Below are 17,990 nucleotides of genomic sequence, written 5' to 3' on the forward strand. Positions count from 1 at the left end.
GTTACACCCTTTCAGGCAATTCCTAAAGGCATAAAACACAATCATGTTTTATAGTAACTATGTATTACCTTTACAAACAAACAAAAACAAACACTGTCCTCCCCTTGTTCATCGATTTGCTTGAGCCCATTAGCTTGAGCTGGGCCCAGTAACATCTCCATTGTGAGACTTGTTACTGCTGAATACTCTCGACAGCTTGCCAGGCTCTCCGAGAGGGGCGGAGGAACTTGGCTTGGCCAGGCTGGCTGCGCGCAAGGCAAACACCCTACCACTGTGCTATCACTCCAGCTGTGCTATATCACTCCAGGCTGGCTCCGTGGGACTGCTGACTCTTTATTGCGTCCCTACATATACCTTTACAAACAAAAGTAAAACCAGGTCAGAGAGATAGCACAGCCAGTAAGGTGCTAGCCTTGCACTCAGCCAACCTAGATTGGATCTCCAGCATCCATATGGTCCCGAGCCCTGTAAGAAGTGATTCCTGAGTGCAGAGCCAGGAGTAACCCCTAAGCATAGCCAGGTGTGCCCTCCCTCAAAAAATCATAAAATCATTTTTAGTGACTACTTAACTTAGCACTCAAATAAAAAAGCTATCCTGTCCAATTTCTCTAATAAATCTTACAAAAAATGAGGGAATGTGTTTTGATCCTATTTTGCTCTATGAAATGTTTACATTTCATTTGACACATACTAAGGGCTAAGCACAATAATAGAAATGAAAAGCCTTAATCCTGAGGAGTTCTAGTGAGGGCAGATACAAATGAAATAAAAGGCAGTAAGGACCAGGGATGTGGCTCAAAGGTAAAGTGCCTGCCTGCATGTGTGAAATTTGGGTTCAATTCCTGGCACTGCAAAGAGAAAAAAAAGTTCATATTTAGGGGGCTGGAGAGATAGTACAGCAGGAAGGACACTTCCCTTGCACATGGCCAACCCAGATTCAATCCCTAACACCCCATATGGTACCCTGAGCACTACCAGGAGTAATTTCTCAACGCAGAGCCAGGAGTAACCCCCTGAGCATTGCTGGGTGGGTGTTCCAAAAACAAACAGTAATCAGATTTATTTCCTTTTTTTTTTTCAAAGCTTAGCGGATTTTATTTATTTTTGCTTTTTGGGTCACACCCAGTGATGCTCAGGGGTTACTCCTGGCTCTGCACTCAGGAATCGCTCCTGGCGGTGCTGGGGGACCATATGGGATGCTGGGATAGAAGCCGGGTCGGCTGTGTGCAAGGCAAACACCCTTACCCACTGTACTATCACTCCAGCCCCAACAGTAATCAGATTTAGAAGTCAGAGAGAACACGATGAAGTGGAGTGCAGGCTATTGCATACAGGAAACCTGGGTTCAATCCCACCATAACTTGGTCTTCTGAGCACTGCCAGAAGCCATCCGTAGGCACGGAGTCACGAGTAACCCCTGAGCACCAGGTGAAGCTCCCAAAACTAGGGGAAGAAAGGTGGTGAAGGCAACATGAGTTAATGATTTAATGATGGTTTCACTTATCCCCTTGCAACTGGATACGGGTGAGTCCTGTGAGGCTAGCTGCTCTCTGCCCTGGGCTGGCTCCCTGCAGCAGGTTCTCTGGTAATACTAAAACTCACACTAGGGAAAGCGATCACCAGAATAAGGAAGTGATCCTCTATAGATGCTTTCTCACTTGTAGTACATTGCTCCCCAGATACTTAAGTTATTCAACACGATTCTAAACAGGCTATGTATTTTAAAAACCAATAGCCAGCTTCCCCAATTGCAGACTGAAGGGAACCCTATCTAAAGTCTGGAAAGTGCTATGTGATGGGGAAAATTATAACACATTCAAGTCTCCAGGATCAACCACTCTACAGTACATATACATCCAAGAGATCACAGATCACAGATCATCCTGTTATTCGTCGATTGCCTCGAGCAGGCCCCAGTAACGTCTCCTTCATCCTAGCCCTGAGATTATATTTAAGGCTCTTTAGGAGAATGAGACCCATCATTGTTACTGGTATTTGGCATATTGGGTACGCCCACGGGGAGTTTGCCAGACTCTGCCGTGTGGGCAGGCTACATTCGGTAGCCTGCCAGTTTGTCAAAGTAGGAATGAGATGTCATAATAAGATGTCGCGTGGCCGCGAATGCGAATCCGAGTAGGCTTGGAGATCTCGGCCCCGAGATCCACGGCCAAGAGATCCACCTTTAAATTAGGTAACATTTCATTGACTGGACTAGTTCAACACAATCTTAGTATCAAGTACAAGAACATCTGCTTTGCTCCAGTGTGCAAATGATGGGTGTGTCTGTGAGGACTGTTGCTGTGTATCCACAGCTGCCAAGTGAGTTCTTTTGCTCCTGAGATGATTCCATACAGAGGAAATTGGTAAACTCTAGGTTGTGAGTAATCGTGGACTCCAAGTCAGGGTCCACTAAGGGCTGAATTACATAATCTCTCTGATCCTGTAAGACAGGGACCATGCTACCACAGGGCTCACAGAGGAAACAACTAAGTTTATTTAAAGTGATAAAAAGTGATCCCTACCCAAACTTTCCCCTTTCAATTATTCCTTTGGGAACACCAGCAATTTACTTAACATGTATGTGCAAAGCACTGACTACTGTGGAAGGTGTTATCACTGGACACTGCAGAAGATAAGCAGAAGATACAGTTGCCATTCTCCTGGAAGTCATAGTTTTTGACTTCTGACTAAAGGTACAGACTTACATAGGAACTTATCACTCAAATCTTCCTCAAGTTATTATGAAGTTACATCCTAACAAATCCATTCTAAGGTGAAAATATTAAGTTAAAATGCACTGAAGAGGCCAGGGAGATAGCTCAAATGGTTAGAGCACATAACTTGCATGCATGAGACCTAAATTCAATCCCCAGCACTGTATGGCCCCCAAGAAACACTAGATGTAGACCTGGAGGCACCAAGCACCACCACTGAGACCCAAGTGACCCCCAGCAATTCTGGGCCTGAGCAATGGAAACTGTCCAACCTGACTGGTCTATTATTCCTGGGAATGATCCACTGATGCCCTAAGCATTGTTTGGGAGATCACCAAAGTAAGTTCATTTAGAGGTTGAAGAGACAGGGCTGACTCAGACTCAATAGCCCTGGGCACCCCATATGATCCCCAAAGCCTTGCCAGGAATGATCCCTAACCAGAGACTCTTAAGCAAGCCCTGAGCACAATTTGGTACAGAGCACAACTGGGTATAACCTCCTGGCCCCCCAAAAATGCATTTAATACTCAGGCCCCCCAAAAATGCATTTAATACTCAAACCTATCATTAAAGCATAGCTTTGGAGGTGGGGGTAAGCCACTCCCAGTGACACTTGGGGGCTACTCCCAGCAAAGGCCTCAAGGATCTCTCCCAGCAGTTCTCAGGGGATATGGTGAGCCTGGTATCAAACTCCTCCATGGAAATCATGTCCTCCAGCCCTTGACTCACGCCCCCAGCAGCCTAGCCTACCCTGCATATGTTCAAGAACACTCACATTAGCCTAGAGCTGAGTGAGATCTTCTAAGGCAAAGCCTATTCTGAGATGAAGTGTTGAACAGCTCATTTAACTGAACGCTGAAAGTCAGAGTCTGTAGGGTATTGGCTGTTTATTCTTGTGAGTTCATCTCTGATGCCGACCCAGCACCGCCGGGTGCCACTCAGAAACAAAAAATAAAAATAAAAAGTGATACCTTGGTGGTTAGTTAGATACTTCAATGGGCTGATTGTATGTTTTGCACGCAGGAGACCTGGGTTTGAGCCCTGGTCTCACATGGTCCCTTTAACACTGCCAGGAGCAACCTCTGAGCAGAGCTGGAAGTGGATCCTGAGCATAGTCATAAAGCCCCAAGACAAAAAATGAATAAAAAGCAACATCTTCACATTTCAATCATGTAAGCTAATTTAAAGTAAAAACATAACACAGACCTAAATAAAACACTGCTAACATGATGCTCTACTTCAGAGGCTGGCAAACTACACTCTGAAGTCTTTTTTTATACACTGGCAACATTTTACAATTTCCAAAAACTATAAAAACAATGAAGAATATGGAACTGAGTGTGTGTGGTTATACTCTCTGCCCCTTGACAGAAAAAGATTGCCAACTCCTGATCTAGTTTGTTGGTTTGGAGGCCACACCTGATGGTGCTCAGGGCTTATTCCTTGCACAGCTTATTCCGTGAAAAAAAATTTTTTTTCTCAAATAACAAAACAGTCTAAATTGAAATATATATACTTTATAGCAGTGGTCTTCAACCACTGGTTCATGGACCAGTTTGCAAGTGTAGAGCGGTTGAAAACCACTGTGTCTAGTAGTCTCTTTGTTCCGCCGGTCCAGAATGCAGGACAGGTACAAGTCAGTAGGTGTAAGAGGCTGAAGAACAATCTTAGGAGATGGCCAGAGCAATAGTACTGCAGGTACGGTGCTTGCCTTGCACACAGCTGACCCAAGTTCAATTCCTGGCATCCCATATTGTTCCCCGAGCCCTCCAGAAGTGATTCTTGAGTTCAGAGCCAGACAAGTAATCCCTGAGCTCTGCCAGGTGTGACCTCCGACACACACAAAAAAATTTTTTTAATTAAAAAATAGATGAGAGAGCTGGGCCAGAAAGGTAGTGAAGGGTTAAGTTACCTGTCTTGCATGTAACTAACCCCAACTCAATCCCCAGCACCATCAAAATGTTCAACTGCACCCCCCCTACCAAGAGATGAAGAAGACCTTCTTATCTGCATAATTTCACAGCAAATCAAAGTTTGATGAAATGTTTGGATTCGGGGGCTTCCTTAAAATAGAGGTTTCTAAGGGCTGAGAAGTTAGCTCAAGGGGATTGAATGCTGGAATTAATGCTCTGCATGCAAGAGGTTCAGGATCAATACCAGCAAGTCGGGAGGGTCCCCGGAGTACTACTGAGCACCCAAACACTGAATCGGGGCCAGAGAGATAGTACAGTAGGTAAGGATAAGGTACTAGTCTTGCATGTTATCAACCTGGGTTCAATCCCTGGCATCCTATATGGTCCTCTGAGCACCACCAGGAGTGATCCGAGTGCAGCCAAGAGTAAGGACTGTGCATCTCTGGGTGTGGCCCACAAATAAACAAAAAGAAGAGACTCCTAGGACCTCACAAGAGAATGAAAGTATATGCCTGGCATGTACAAGATATCAAATTCAATGCCTAGCACCACTAGGTGTAATCTTGGTGGCCCCCAGCATCACAGGGGAGGGTTCCCCCGCAAATGGCAGGGGACATGGCCAACCCAGGTTCAATCCTCAGGAGTGATCCTTGAGCACAGAGTCAGGAGCAAGTCTGAACATAGACACTTGTGGCACAAAAACCAAAAAAAAAAAAGTCACAAAATTTCTAATTTCAATAGTATTTAAGAGCTTTTTAGTCCTTTGTTGCAAATTAAAAAAAAAAAAGTATACCGGGGCTGGAGCAATAGCACAGCGGGTAGGGCAGTAGAGCACTTGCCTTGTTTCAGAGGCTTGGGGTGGATTCCTGACACTGCCAAAAACTCAAGTTTTTTTCGTATGCCTAAGTTTCTCATGATGATTGCTGGAGAGATAGTACAGTACTTGCCTGCACGTGGCTGATCCAGGTTCAATCCCTGGCATCCCATTTGGTGCCCTGAGACCCATAAGGAGATATTTCTAAATGCAGACCAAGCATAAGCCCTGAGCATGCTGGGTATGGCCCCAAAAGAACTTCCCCCCAAAATAAAAGTTTCTCATAATGGTTTTATCAGTTTTGAACAAGAAAACTACAACCATACTACCAACATAACCAATATACAAATACAAGGCGTATTTATATCATCAATCACAATACCAACCATTTAGCATAAGAAAAAAGAGTCCTAAAATGGGGAAATGGGGGCTTGGGCTGGAGCAATAGCACAGCGGGTAGGGCACTTGCCATGCACGCAGGCAACCTGGGTTCGATTCCCAGCATCCCATATGGTCCTCTGAGCATCGCCAGGGGTAATTCCTGAGTGCAGAGCCTGGAGTAACCCCTGTGAATCGCCAGGTGTGACCCAAAAAGCAAAAAATAATAATAATAAAATGAGGAAATGGGGGCTCTAACCCCTTCAGGAGGGACATCAGGCCCAAACCTCTCACATGAGATTTCCTAAGCAGTTCTCTGGCAAACTGAAATAAGCCCAGCACTTCATGATTATTTTTAAGAGCTGATTAGAGTACAAACAATCCATGAAAAACTTTACAAAAGAGAAACCTAGGCCTAGAAAGAAAACCAATTTCACCCAGGAGGAAATAACCAGTCTTTCACACGATGCCTTAGGGGAAAAAGAAAAAAGTGATGTGATCCTTAGAATCACGGGGGAGGGGGGGAGGGGTTGGGCAAGCGCCCTACGGCTCTACTACTCTCCTGGCTTTTCGAATCCTTCTCCATCCCCACTAAGAATTGGGCAGAATTACGTTATTCACTGAGTGTGGAAAAAAATGTAAGGCAACATTGTATTGAATTCTCTGAAACCCACAAGAGCGCTTAAACACCTCGAAGTAACGGAGAGTAACTACTCTATTTAGCCTCATGGACTTGACTGGATAAAGGAAGTACAATTCTCCCAAGTGCCAACTTTCAAGCGGATAAATGCATAGGCGTCATTTTCCAGCTCGCTTTTGTAAGAAAAGCGGTTATCGGTTACCGAAGAAGCCCACTCAACCGGCTGAACGTGGGATCCCCGTGAAGAGAGTCAGGACCACGGCAGGGGGTTGCAGGGTGGAGTGGGGGGAAGCAGACCCCGGGGCCCGGCTGCAGCGCAAGAAGAGCGTGCGTGCCCAGGGAGAAGTTCTGGGACAAGTCGGAATCTGTCGCCTGGCAGACTCGGCCAATGCATCTTTCAGAAGATAAATGGTTCGAAGCAGAACTTGTGGTTTAATCAGTGCCTATCTCAGCACTGGCTATGGATCCCATCCAGTATTTTGGAAGGGGAAGAAAAAAAAACACCCCAAACGAGACCCGGCGCCGTGGAGGGAAGTTGGTGCTCGGGCCCATTTAAACACCCCCGTGTCTTCTCTTCCCGGGGTGGGGGCGGAAACAGGACACCTAAAGAGCTCTCGGGGGCCGAAGCGCCGCGGACCGGGGGTCCGGGCGCCCCTGGACCTGGGTCCCTGCTCGGTCCGCGCTCCCGTCCGGCTCCCCGCACCGACCCCTGGACCCACAGCCCCGAGCCCGCCGGGGGCCCCGAGCGGCGCCCGCAGCCCTCGGCACTTCCGCCCCGGCCACTTCCCCGTTCCCCTTCGCCCCGGCCCCCGACCCCCCTCCGCGGCCCGGCCCCGCCGCGCCTCGCCCGCCGCGCCGGACCGTCCCCTCCCCCGCCCCCCCCCCCCGCTTCCTCCGGCCCTTCCTGCCCCTGGCCCCGGCCCGCCGCCCACGCCCACCCGGCTCCCGCCGCTCCCCGCCGGCCCGTCACCTTGTCCATGAGCTTCCAGCACTTCTCCACCATCTTCTTGTCCACGGTGCCCGGCGGGTGCGGGCTGAGGTGGTGGTGGTGGTGGTGCGGCTGGAAGGCGTCCTTCATGAGCCCGATGAGGCCGCCCGCGCCCGAGCCCCCCGAGCCGCCGCCGCCCCCGGCCCCCGAGCTCTTCTTCACGTTGCCGGCCATGGCCCGGCGCGCGGCGCAGGGCCCGGCCGCGACTCGGCTCGGCTCGGCTCGGCTGCGAGCGAGCGAGAGGAGGAGGAGGAGGAGGAGGGCGTGAAGGAGGGGCCTCTCGGCCGCCTCAGCCGCCTCAGCCGCCGCCGCCGCCGGCCGTCCCCGCCGAGGCGCTGAGGCGCTGAGGCGCTGAGGCGCTGAGGCGCTGAGGGGGCCGCGGGGGCCGAGGGCGCGGCGCGCGCCCGGGGCCGGCAGGAGCGCGCGGCGCTCGCGGACCACGGCGGCCTCGGCGTCCCCGCGCTGGCAGCGACCGCTCCGGCGCCTCCCCCGCCTCGCGAGCCGCGGCTCCCGGAAAGCGGCGGCCGACCGTCCGCGCCGCCTCCTCCCCGCCGCCCCGCACTCCGGGCGGGCCGGGGCGGGGCCAAGGCGGCACCTTTGCGCCTGCGCCCTCTGCTGGAGAAGCGGGGAAGGAAGGGGCGGGCCGAACGGCCAGCGGAGTCTGCGCGCTGGGTCGAAGCGGGGTCGGCCATGTTGCTTGTGGGCAAGAAGGCTGGGCCCCTCCCCCCACCGCCACCGCACCCCACCCCACCCCCGCCGCCGGCAGCGGTGGGGGTCGCGAAGCTAGGAGGGGCGTCATTGTAATGTCTCGCTTCGGGCCGGGAGCGGAAGGATCCCTAACGCCGGGTGTCTTCCCGCTCTTGACAAATGAGGGAACTGAATTTACTGCCCAGCTTTTTCTCGTGTGGGAGTAAAGGGAAGTCATTGAAGCGCCCCTTGGGGTTATCTCCTTGTTAAACCGGGATCCCGGACTAGAATGCTGCAGGTTGTTGGGCCCGGATTAGACACCCCCTCCCCCACAAGATATACAACTGAGCTCTTCTTCCGGGCCCCTTCACCTCCTGGAATTCTCTCAACTCTTTTTTCCCCCCTTCGAAACACTAGTTCCTTTTCTGGGAACTGAGTATGCACTTAAGATTCTCCCTGCTCAGCGCATTTCACCGCCAGCACCAGGCGCAGACACTCCAGTGCTTCACTTCGCCCTTGGAACAGGAAGACGTTTCCCAGGCACCTTCCACTTCTCTATTCTAATCTCTGGGAGAACTTTGAAAAAAAAAAAAAGGGAACTTCACTCCAAAAGAAGGAAGTGCTCTGTTCTAACAGGTTCGTTCTGAGCATTTTTCAGAAGCTGGTGTGGCAGCTCACCCGTCAGTTACAGCTCTGGCAGAAAGCACCTGACCGGCTCCAGCAAACACTATCAAAAACATCTGGAAAGGGGGTGCACAGCCTGACCCCCAAAAGCCCCCTTTCCAAACAAGTTCAATATCTTTCTTTTTCATTTCCGTTGCCTTTATTAAAGAGTGATTATATATGAAGTCACCATTATCATTTCCTACATGTAGAATTTCTTTGTCCTAACTAGAGAGTCCTTTGTCCCAACTAGAGAGTCCCTAACTAGAATGTCCCAAGGGAACTTTAAGCAATGCTCTGAGATAATTATCTGAACTTTCCCTCCCAAATCCCACCTTGCTAGTTGCAGGTCGGCTTATGTTTCTTTGGGGCTTGGGGGGCACACTCAGCAATGCTCAGAGGACCCATATGTGATGCCCAAGTTGACCATGTGCAAAGCAAGCACCCTACCCACTGTACTATCTCTCCAGCCTGATATGTCTTTTAATACCCAAATATCCTTTTCTGGCTCAATGGCTGAATGCATGCTTTGCATGCAGGAGGAACCTGTGTTTAATTCCTAACCACATGGTCCCCAGAGTCTCACTGGGAGTGACCCTTAAGCATAGAGCCTAGAGTATCCTCCAGACACCTGCCAGCTATGTCCCAGAAAAACAAAAACAAAAACAAAACTAAGGTCAAGTGACCTGCCTTAGGCCCAAGAGAAAGCATGCTTTGCATGCCAGAGACCCAGAGTTTATCCCAGACACAGCATGGTCCTCCAAACACTGCCCAGAGCACCACCCTGAGCACAGAGCTGGGTATAACCTGAGTATGGCCAGGTGCAGCCCCCAAAACAGAACCATTTCACATTTATTTTGGAGACCATGCCTGGCAATGCTCAGGGGTGACTCCTGGGTCTATATACTGGAATCACTCTTGGTAGTACTTGGGGAACCATATGGGATACTGGGGATCGATCTGGGTCAGCCAGGTACAAGGCAAGTGTCCTACCCACTGTACTATCTCTCCGGCCCTCATGACTTCAAAGTTTAATAAAGGTGAGCGATCCTTCTCTCCTCCGTTTTTCTTTAGATTCCTCCATGATGGGTAATGGGGTTCACCTCAAGAGATTACAGGGATTACAGGCTACAGGGGTCAAAGTGCTTGCCTTATGGGGCTGAAGCAATAGTACGACATGTAGGGAATTTGCTTTGCAAGTGGCCAACCAGGGTTCGATCCCTTATAGTTCACAAGAAGCAATCCCTGGGCACAGAAACAGGACTACGCCCTAAACACCACTGGGTGTGGCCCCTACTGAGAAAGAATGATGTGAATGGGGGAGATAGGGAGAAGCATTTGTTCAAGAGAAAACACAGGCTTCTCCAGAGAGGAAATAGTCAAGCTAATAAAGAGACAAGCAAGCAAGATACGAGTAAGAACACAGAAGAGCCAGCCCTGAATCAGGCTTTCGGAAGGAGTTTTGATATAGTTCTTCCAAATGGGTTTTACCCTGGACTTTTGCCTACATAAAAATTAATCTGGGTGTTATCACAGGAAAGTCTTGCATTGTTGATGATCTTGTAATCTGGGTCATTTGGTCCCTTGCACTGCTAATGATCTCTCTTCATCTTGTAGATTCTCCTGTAGCTTCTTCTCTGAGAGGTCTACTCTTCTCTGGGTGAGGCCTTGAGTTTCTGCATCTGGCTGGTGCCTCAGTTTCTTCTCTTCAAAGAGCTCAGAGTTTTTTGGGGTTGTTTTTTGTTGTTGTTGTTTTGGGGTTTTTTTGGGGGGGGTTGTTTGTTTGTTTGCGTTTGGGTCACACCAGCAATGTTTAGAGGTTACTCCTGCCTCTGCACTCAGGAATTTACCCTGGTGGTGCTCAGGGGACCATATGAGATGCTGGGAATCAAACCCGGGTCAGCCAAGTGCAAGACAAACACCCAGTGCTTTGTATGATAACTCAGGCCCCAGGATTTGTATTTTCAAAGATGTCTTCATGGGGGCTGGGGCAATAGCACAACGGATAGGGCGTTTGCCTTGCACATGGCCGACCCAGGTTCGATTCCCAGCATCCCATATGGTCCCCCGAGCACCGCCAGGAGTAATTCCTGAGTGCATGAGCCAGGAGTAACCCCTGTGTATTGCTGGGTGTGATCAAAAAGAAAGAAAAAAAGTCTTCATGCCCTTGGGCTACTTCAGGGCTAGGTAATCTCTTCTCAAATTTTATTTATTTCCCAAATATACATAACCAACCTGCCTACAACAAACAGGAAACAGGTCTGCTGCCATGATCCTTCCTAGGGCCACTTCTAATCTGAGGTTGGTAACGAGAGGAAGAAAGATCATTTTATTTCATGGCTCTCATTTGCCTTCTTTTGCAAATGTACTAGAGATGGGTTTGGACTTTTGACCAGTATGTCATTACCACCGCTGGGTGAAGCTGAGGTTGACGTCTGACATGGGTCACTTTCCTATTCTACTTCACCTAACCCAAACCACATCCTCATTCTGCGCCTGAAAGGCGGTTGGGTGAGACTGTGTGAACAGTGAACACTCCTCTGAGGCATGGCAGGCTGCCTGCCTCTGTGACCGCCTCCCCCAACTCACACTCCACGCAGAGCACAGCAGACATGCCACATCTGCCCTGGGGTGCCCCTCAGCCAGCTTCTAGAATAGGAGTACCATGGCACCGGGGCTCTCCTCAGCCCTAGTCCGGGAGACAATGTTCCAAAGGGAGCCGATGAGAATTCTGCCTCCAGATGAGTTGAAAAGGCTGTCCAGAGGTGGGCTAGCTGACCTCCCAGCTCAGGAAAAGGAGCCATAAGCATATGGAAGGACAAACAAACCTATTTGCTTCTCTCTCGAGGGCTGGAAGGTTCAAGAGGGAAGGGCACAGGCACCACTAACAGCAGAGGGACACAGGAACCGGAACTGGCCGTTGCCTGAAATTGCCTGTTCCCCAGGGAAGGGATTGTTTTTATTCATGGATCTCATGGCAGGCAAGTGACCAAAAGAGAGAAAGAGAGACAGGAAGTAAGGAAAGAGAGAAAGAGTGAGAGAAAGAGAGAAGAGAGAAAATGAAAAAAAAAGAAACAAAAGGAAGGAAGGAGGGAAAAAAGGAAGGTTGGTCTAACTTTGTAACTGTGTCTCACGATGATTCAATTTTTTTTTTAAAAGGGAAGGAAGGAAGGAAGGAAGGAAGGAAAAGAGAGCCAAAGAGAAAGTACAGGAAGTAGGGCAATTGAACACCCGGGTTTGATCCCCAGAACCCTCATATGGTCCCTTAAGCCCCTCCAGAAGTGATCCCTGAGCACAGAGCCAGGACTAAGTACTGAGCACCTTGAGTGTGACCTCCCCCTTAAAAAAAAGAGAAAAGAATGAAGGATGAGTCTTGGGCTTGGAAAAACAGCACAGGATTCAAGGTGCTTGCCTTACACTCAGTCAACCCCAGTTAGACCCCTGGGACCCCCTTTAGTCCCCCACACTGCAGGAGCGATCCCTGAGCAGAACCAGGAATAGCTCCTGAGCAAGTGGGTAGGGCCTCAAAACAAACAAACAAATAAATAAAGGGAGAAAAAGTCTTCAAGGAGCCAAAGGGCTGGGGCACAGGTTTGATCCAGCACCATGTGGTCCTCCAAGCTCTGCCAGGAGCAATACTGAGCACTGTGCCCGGAGTAGTTACTGAGTACACTGGGTGTGGCTCAAAAACCAATACAGGAAGAGTCAACAGTGCTCCTCACCCAGGATTCACAAACCCTTCAGTGGCCACTGCTCTCACTCCAGCCAGTGATGCCCAGAGACTCAGGTGGCAGACACACAAGTTTGTGAACTAGCAGGGGTCTGAGGGGAAACTGTTACCCTCACCCCGCACCTCCCAGAACTGCAGCCAGCGTCCCCCAGAGGGAGACGCATTAGGAGAGTAGGAAGCAAGACAAACAAGACCACCAGAGGGCGCCCCAGGCAGCTCCTTGCCACGGGGAGCCCGGAGGAGGCATTTCTGGGCACCTGTTTGGGTGAGTCGCCAAGCAGAGGAAGGACAGAGCTTGGGAAAGGGCTGTGCATGGTCTCTGTGAGAGAAGACCGGATTCAACCTGGCCCTAATGGTTGGAGAGATGATATTGGCCTTCCTTGCAGGGGCCTGAGTCCAGTTTGATTCCCAAAGTTCCCCTTAGAGACCAGAAGCTGAGAGGCAAGCCCCTCTCCCCCCACACCCCCCAGCTCAGAAGCCTTGTCTCTAACCAGCGCTGCTCCCTCCATCTGCACCTGGGAGCCCGGTGTCACCCCTCCAGTCCCCTACATCCGAAATGGGACACTCCAGCCACTGCCTTCTCCCTCTCTGGGCTCCCGTGGAATACCTTGCGGAAGGGGTGCTTAACCAGTGGGTCTGTTGATGTGATTTTGGGGTGTGAATGGCCCCCAGTGGGGTCATGAGGGAGGATTCCCCCCACCCTGCATGGCACCAGGGCATCATGGTAGGTAGCTGTATGAATGCACTGTGCGGGTTACACTGCAAAACCTTTCCAAAAAGACAGTTCAGATTGGGGGTGACATTGCAGCCCCCAGGCACCTTGCTCATTGATCCATCTTGCTGTGGTTTTACTATTTGGTGTGTGTGTGTGTGCATGTGTGTGTGTGTGCATGTGTGTGTGTGTGTGTGTGTGTGTGTGTGTGTGTTTAAGGGGAATGCCCAGTGGTGCTGGGGAAACTAACCAACCCCACGCAAAGCTCTGCATTCTTCTCCCCTCCACCTTGCTGTATGACTTGTTTCCAGGTTACCTGGGCAACCAAGCCCCACAAAGCCAGCAAGTCCTGCCCCCACACCCAGATGTGCCTGGGGATTGGCTCCCTGCACCTTCTCCTCTTCAGGCCCTTACCTGATTGGCTCTTACCCTGTACCTCACTCCCTAAAGGACTGGACCAAGCAGAAAAGAGTCAATAAGTGGGAAGCAAGCCTGTAATGAAAGTGAGCCAGGGTCAAGACCAGGAACTGACCTCTCCTTCCTCCAGGACAGAGTTCTGTACGGACAGCCTGCCTTGCAGAGGAAAGGAACCCCAGAGACCCCAACCTTCCCGACGGCTCCCAGGAGACCAAGCATAGCTTCAGGTAATTGTCTGGAACGGACTGGAGACTCCTGGTTCAGCCTGGGGTCAGGCCAGCACCCCTAGATCGAGACTTCAGCACAAACCCCATTTATGCACCAGGACAGCCAAGAGATGCCACCTAAGACCAAAGATAAAAGGGTGAAACGGGGTTCACAGAAGAAGAAAAAGGAAGCAGGTGTTGGTGAGTCCTGGCAAGTTTCGGAAGCTCCCGTTTCCCCATGTCCTAGCTCAATACCCCTTAAATATTTCCCAGCAACTCCCCACACCCCAAGCTGGCTTGGAGTTTTGGGGGAGCTGGGAGGTAGGGGAGCAGCTCCATCCCTCCGGCTCTTCCTCTGAGGATCCACTAAGTCCCTGCCAGATGGACACGGTGAGGACGGGGACACTGCAGTCAGGGCCCCTTATTTCTAAGGCCCGGGCATCCTGCGGGGGTGCAGGGAAGCCCCAGGGTGGATCGGGGAAGGGCAGCAAAGACTTGGCTGCTGAGACACTGCCCTCTGGCCAGGACAGAGGTGGAGGCCGAGGCCAGGCTCAGGCGGGCAGTGCTGGAGCAGGAGCTGCTGCGGGACCAGCTGGGTAAGGAGGATGCAAATTCTGGGGGCTGTAGGAGGGGCAGGGGCTTCTGGGGGAGAGGACAGTGCAGGACAGCGAAGCCAGCCGCACAGTCCCGTGGGAAAACGGCATGCTCGGGGTAACACCAGGGCAGGCCTGTGCAGAAAGGGTAGCTCAGGAGGGCAGAGCGTGGAGCCGGGTCCTGGCCAGGACTTAGCGACAGGGCCAGCTTCTGATCCAGAGTCGGAGGGTTCCGGAAAGCAAAGGTAAGCCAAGCCAGAAGAGCGCGCGAGGCTGCCATTCTCCCACGGAGGGTGCAGGGCGTCCTTCAAGTCCAGTGGGGCTGACGGGGTGGGATCCCCAGCTGGCTCTCAGGGTGACTCGGGGACCCTTCCCAGCTTTGCGGAGGGATGAAGCCCGCAGGGCCAAGGCTTCCGAAGAGCAGCTGAAGCAACGGCTGCACAGGCTGGAGGCAGAGCTGGACCAGGCCCGGAGCGAAGGGAAGGCCGTCTATGCAGGTGGGTAGAGTGAAGGGAAGGTGTCTACACCGTTTTTTTTTTTGTTGTTGTTGTTTTGCTTTTTGGGTCACACCGGCAATGCACAGGGGTTACTCCTGGCTCTGCACTTGGGAATTACTCCTGGCGGTGCTCAGGGGACCATATGGGATGCTGGGAATCAAACCCGGGTCGGCCGCATGCAAGGCAAATGCCCTATCTGCTGTGCTATTGCTCCAGCCCCTCTACACCATTTAAGAGTCCCCAGCTCACTACCAACTGCCTCTTGGGCAGGATCCTGAGGAAACCAAAGCAGGTCACTAGGTTCCCGGACAAGCAGGGGCTACTTCCAGCTCAGGGCTTTGGGGACACTGCCAGGCAGGGGCTGGAGCCCAGGCCCTCTCAGACGATGTTGGGCTACCTCCAGGGCCCCCAGCACGCCTGTCCTAGACCCATGTGATGAGTGAGTGGGAGAAGGGTGAGCACCCCAGCATGGTGCCGGGGGGTTCTACGTCCCACCCCAGCTTTACAGAATCATCTCAAGGAGAACCCAGAAGGTCCATCATTGTGTTGTGCCAGGCATAATCCTTCCCCACACAGCCTTTCCTTCCTGTCTCCATCACCCCACCCCCACCCCACCCTGCTGCCCGCAGAGATGAGCCGCCAGCGCCGGGCCCTACAGGAAAAGCTGGACACCCGCAGTGGGCAGCTGGAGGAGCAAGTGCGGGGCCTCCGGGAGCAGCTAGGTAGGGCTCCGTGGTCTGAGCGGAGGGCAGTGAGGCCCGGCCTCGGCGGATACCTGGACACAGGTCTTCGCTGGGCCAGGCATACCCTCTACCCTGAGCCCCCCCCCCCGGAGACTATTTCAGGGTACAGCCACCATCCTGTCCTTTCTCATCTTCTGCCTCCCAGAGACATGCCAGAGGGAGGCGGAAGCTGCACGGAAGGAGGCCGAGCAGGCCCTGGGAGAGCGGGAGCGGGCGCTGGCGCAGCTGCAGGCCCATGTGGAGGACATGGAGGCCAAGTACGAAGAGGTCCTGCAGGTGGGGCCCCCCGCTCCCCTCCCCGCCATCTCCCTCCACCAGGGTCCAGTGCTGGCGAGGGTCAGGCACAGCCAGGGGGCTCAGCAGAGTGCCCCAGCCCCGCCTCTCCACTTAGAGCTTCCAGAAACTCGGGGCCTGAGAGGTAGTACAGTGGGTAGGGCACCTTGTATGCAGCCAATCCGGGTTGGGCCCTGAAACCCCATCTAGTCCCCTGGGCGCCCCTAGGAGTGACTCCCAAGCACAGAGTCTTGAGAAACACCAGGTGTCGGGCTGGAGCAATGGCACAGCAGGTAGGGCATTTGCCTTGCTTGCGGCCTACCCGGGTTCGATTCCCAGCATCCTATATGGTCCCCCCGAGCACCGCCAGGGGTAACTTTTGAGTGCAGAGCCAGGAGGAACCCCTGAGCATCGCCGGGTGTGACCCAAAAAGAAAAAAAAAAACACCAGGTGTGGCCCAAAAGCCAAAAGAAGAAAATAACATCGGGAATCCCTGGGGCACCCCTCACACAACTATTTCTTTCTCTTTCTCTTTTTTTTGTTCTTTTTGGGTCACACCCAGTAATGCTCAGGGGTTACTCCGGCCTCATGCACTCAGGAATTACTCCTGGCAGTGCTCGGGGGACCATATGGGATGCTGGGAACCGAACCTGGGTTGGCCGCATGCAAGGCAAACGCCCTACCCACTGTACTATTGCTCCAGCCCCAACATACACCTATTTCTGTCTGGGCCTGACCCCCCCATGTCTGCAGGGAAACCTGGACCGGCTGCTGGCCAAGATGCGTGCAGTCAGGCCTGAGTGGGACGGGGTCGCACAGAGGCTCCATGCGCACCACAAGGAGCAGCTCCGCCAGTTTGGACTCAACCCCCTGGATCTCTGAGGCTGAAGAGTCCCGGGTTCCTGGGGTTCCCCAAGCAATAAAACCCGCGCAGACCAACAGAACGGTGGTAGTTGGAAATGCCACCCTCTTGGGGACAGCCGGGCTCTGTGCTGGTCCCTGGTCCCAAGGGGTGAATGTTAGGAAATCTGACAAGGTCTTACCCTCGCTCCTATGAGAAACTGGGGTCACCCCGGATCCTTCAAACCACAGCCCCCTTCTGGTCACACAGACACCAGACACCCAATTTGTGGGCAGGTTTGTCAGACACCAGTGACCAGCACCCGATCTGAAGGGGAACGGGGTGCCTGGAATGTACCCCAGAGAAGGCCCGCCCCATAGCCCATCGAGCAGGTACCCCTTCCTTCCACCACACCTCTCAGTTCCCTTCAGCTCTTCCACCAAGTGGGGTGCAGGCTCTTACCCTATGTTCCGCTTCCTCTGTGCACCCCAGTTGAGTCCTATACCATTTTAAAAAATCCTGACGTGGCCTGGAGCCCGCAGAGGAAGACTCAGTCCCACAAGGCTAAGTCCCTTAGCCCCCCAAATCATTTCACACACGGGGCTTCTGGGTTTTATCTCTGTAGTGCATGGTGCCCAGAGCACTGCAGGGTGTGACCAAAAAGAGTCTCCCCGCTTCAGGTGCCAATCTGCAGTGCCAGAGACTGAGAGATAGGAGGGCAGGTAGGGTATGTGCTCTGCACACAGCCAACCTGGTTTTGACCCCTGGCACCCTATATGCCCCCCTGAGCCACTTCTAGGAGTGATCCCTGAGCACAGAGCCAGAAGTAAACACTGAGCGCTGCTAGGTATGGCAAAAAGAAAAGAAAAGAAAACAAAACAAAACAAAAAACCTGGGGTTGGAGCAATAGCACAGCGGGTAGGGCGTTTCCCTTGCACACAGTTGACCTGGGTTCAATTCCCAGCATCCCATATGGTCCCCTAAGCACCACCAGGCGCAATTCCTGAGTGCATGAGCCAGGAGCAACCCCTGTGCATTACCGGGTGTGACCCAAAAAGCAAATAAATAAATAAATATTTAGAGGCACAGTGCCCCCTGTCAGCACAGTCCACCAGCTAGCTCTAAACCAGAGGCTCCGTGTCCCACCCCACCCCCATCATTTGCTGGAGCAGCCCCCAAAA

At 52.3% G+C, this 17,990-nt stretch overlaps 2 protein-coding genes across 4 annotated transcripts in view; one reads left to right on the plus strand and one right to left on the minus strand.

The window, feature by feature from the left end:
- The window catches only part of CBL (Cbl proto-oncogene), a 68,207-nt gene extending 60,534 nt beyond the window's left edge, over nt 1-7,673 (minus strand). For 2 of the 3 annotated variants that reach the window (XM_056107664.1, XM_056107663.1), the window contains exon 1: nt 7,430-7,673. In XM_056107664.1, the coding sequence (XP_055963639.1) occupies nt 7,430-7,621 (192 nt within the window). In that variant the 5' untranslated portion in view covers nt 7,622-7,673. The remainder of the gene's footprint in view (nt 1-7,429) is intronic. The other variant, XM_056107665.1, reaches the window with a different exon arrangement.
- Nucleotides 7,674-13,980: 6,307 nt separating this feature from the next.
- Nucleotides 13,981-16,850, plus strand: CCDC153 (coiled-coil domain containing 153). Its single transcript, XM_056107709.1, has 6 exons — nt 13,981-14,063; nt 14,393-14,458; nt 14,833-14,952; nt 15,582-15,674; nt 15,841-15,971; nt 16,722-16,850. Exons 1-6 carry the CDS (start codon nt 13,994-13,996, stop codon nt 16,848-16,850), a joined length of 609 nt encoding a protein of 202 aa, XP_055963684.1. The 5' UTR covers nt 13,981-13,993.
- The last annotated feature ends 1,140 nt before the right edge of the window (nt 16,851-17,990 follow it).

The sequence above is a fragment of the Sorex fumeus genome, unplaced genomic scaffold, assembly GCF_029834395.1.
Source record: "Sorex fumeus unplaced genomic scaffold, SorFum_2.1 ptg000169l, whole genome shotgun sequence".
NCBI lineage: Eukaryota > Metazoa > Chordata > Mammalia > Eulipotyphla > Soricidae > Sorex > Sorex fumeus.

What these genes read in the sequence shown, in the direction of transcription:
- CCDC153 (XM_056107709.1), top strand. Translation starts at nt 13,994, where the DNA reads ATGCCACCTAAGACCAAAGATAAAAGGGTGAAACGGGGTTCACAGAAG. An exon ending in AGGGAAGGCCGTCTATGCAG is followed by an intron (nt 14,953 to 15,581) that starts GTGGGTAGAGTG and finishes TGCTGCCCGCAG; the next exon opens with AGATGAGCCGCCAGCGCCGG. An exon ending in AGTACGAAGAGGTCCTGCAG is followed by an intron (nt 15,972 to 16,721) that starts GTGGGGCCCCCC and finishes CCATGTCTGCAG; the next exon opens with GGAAACCTGGACCGGCTGCT.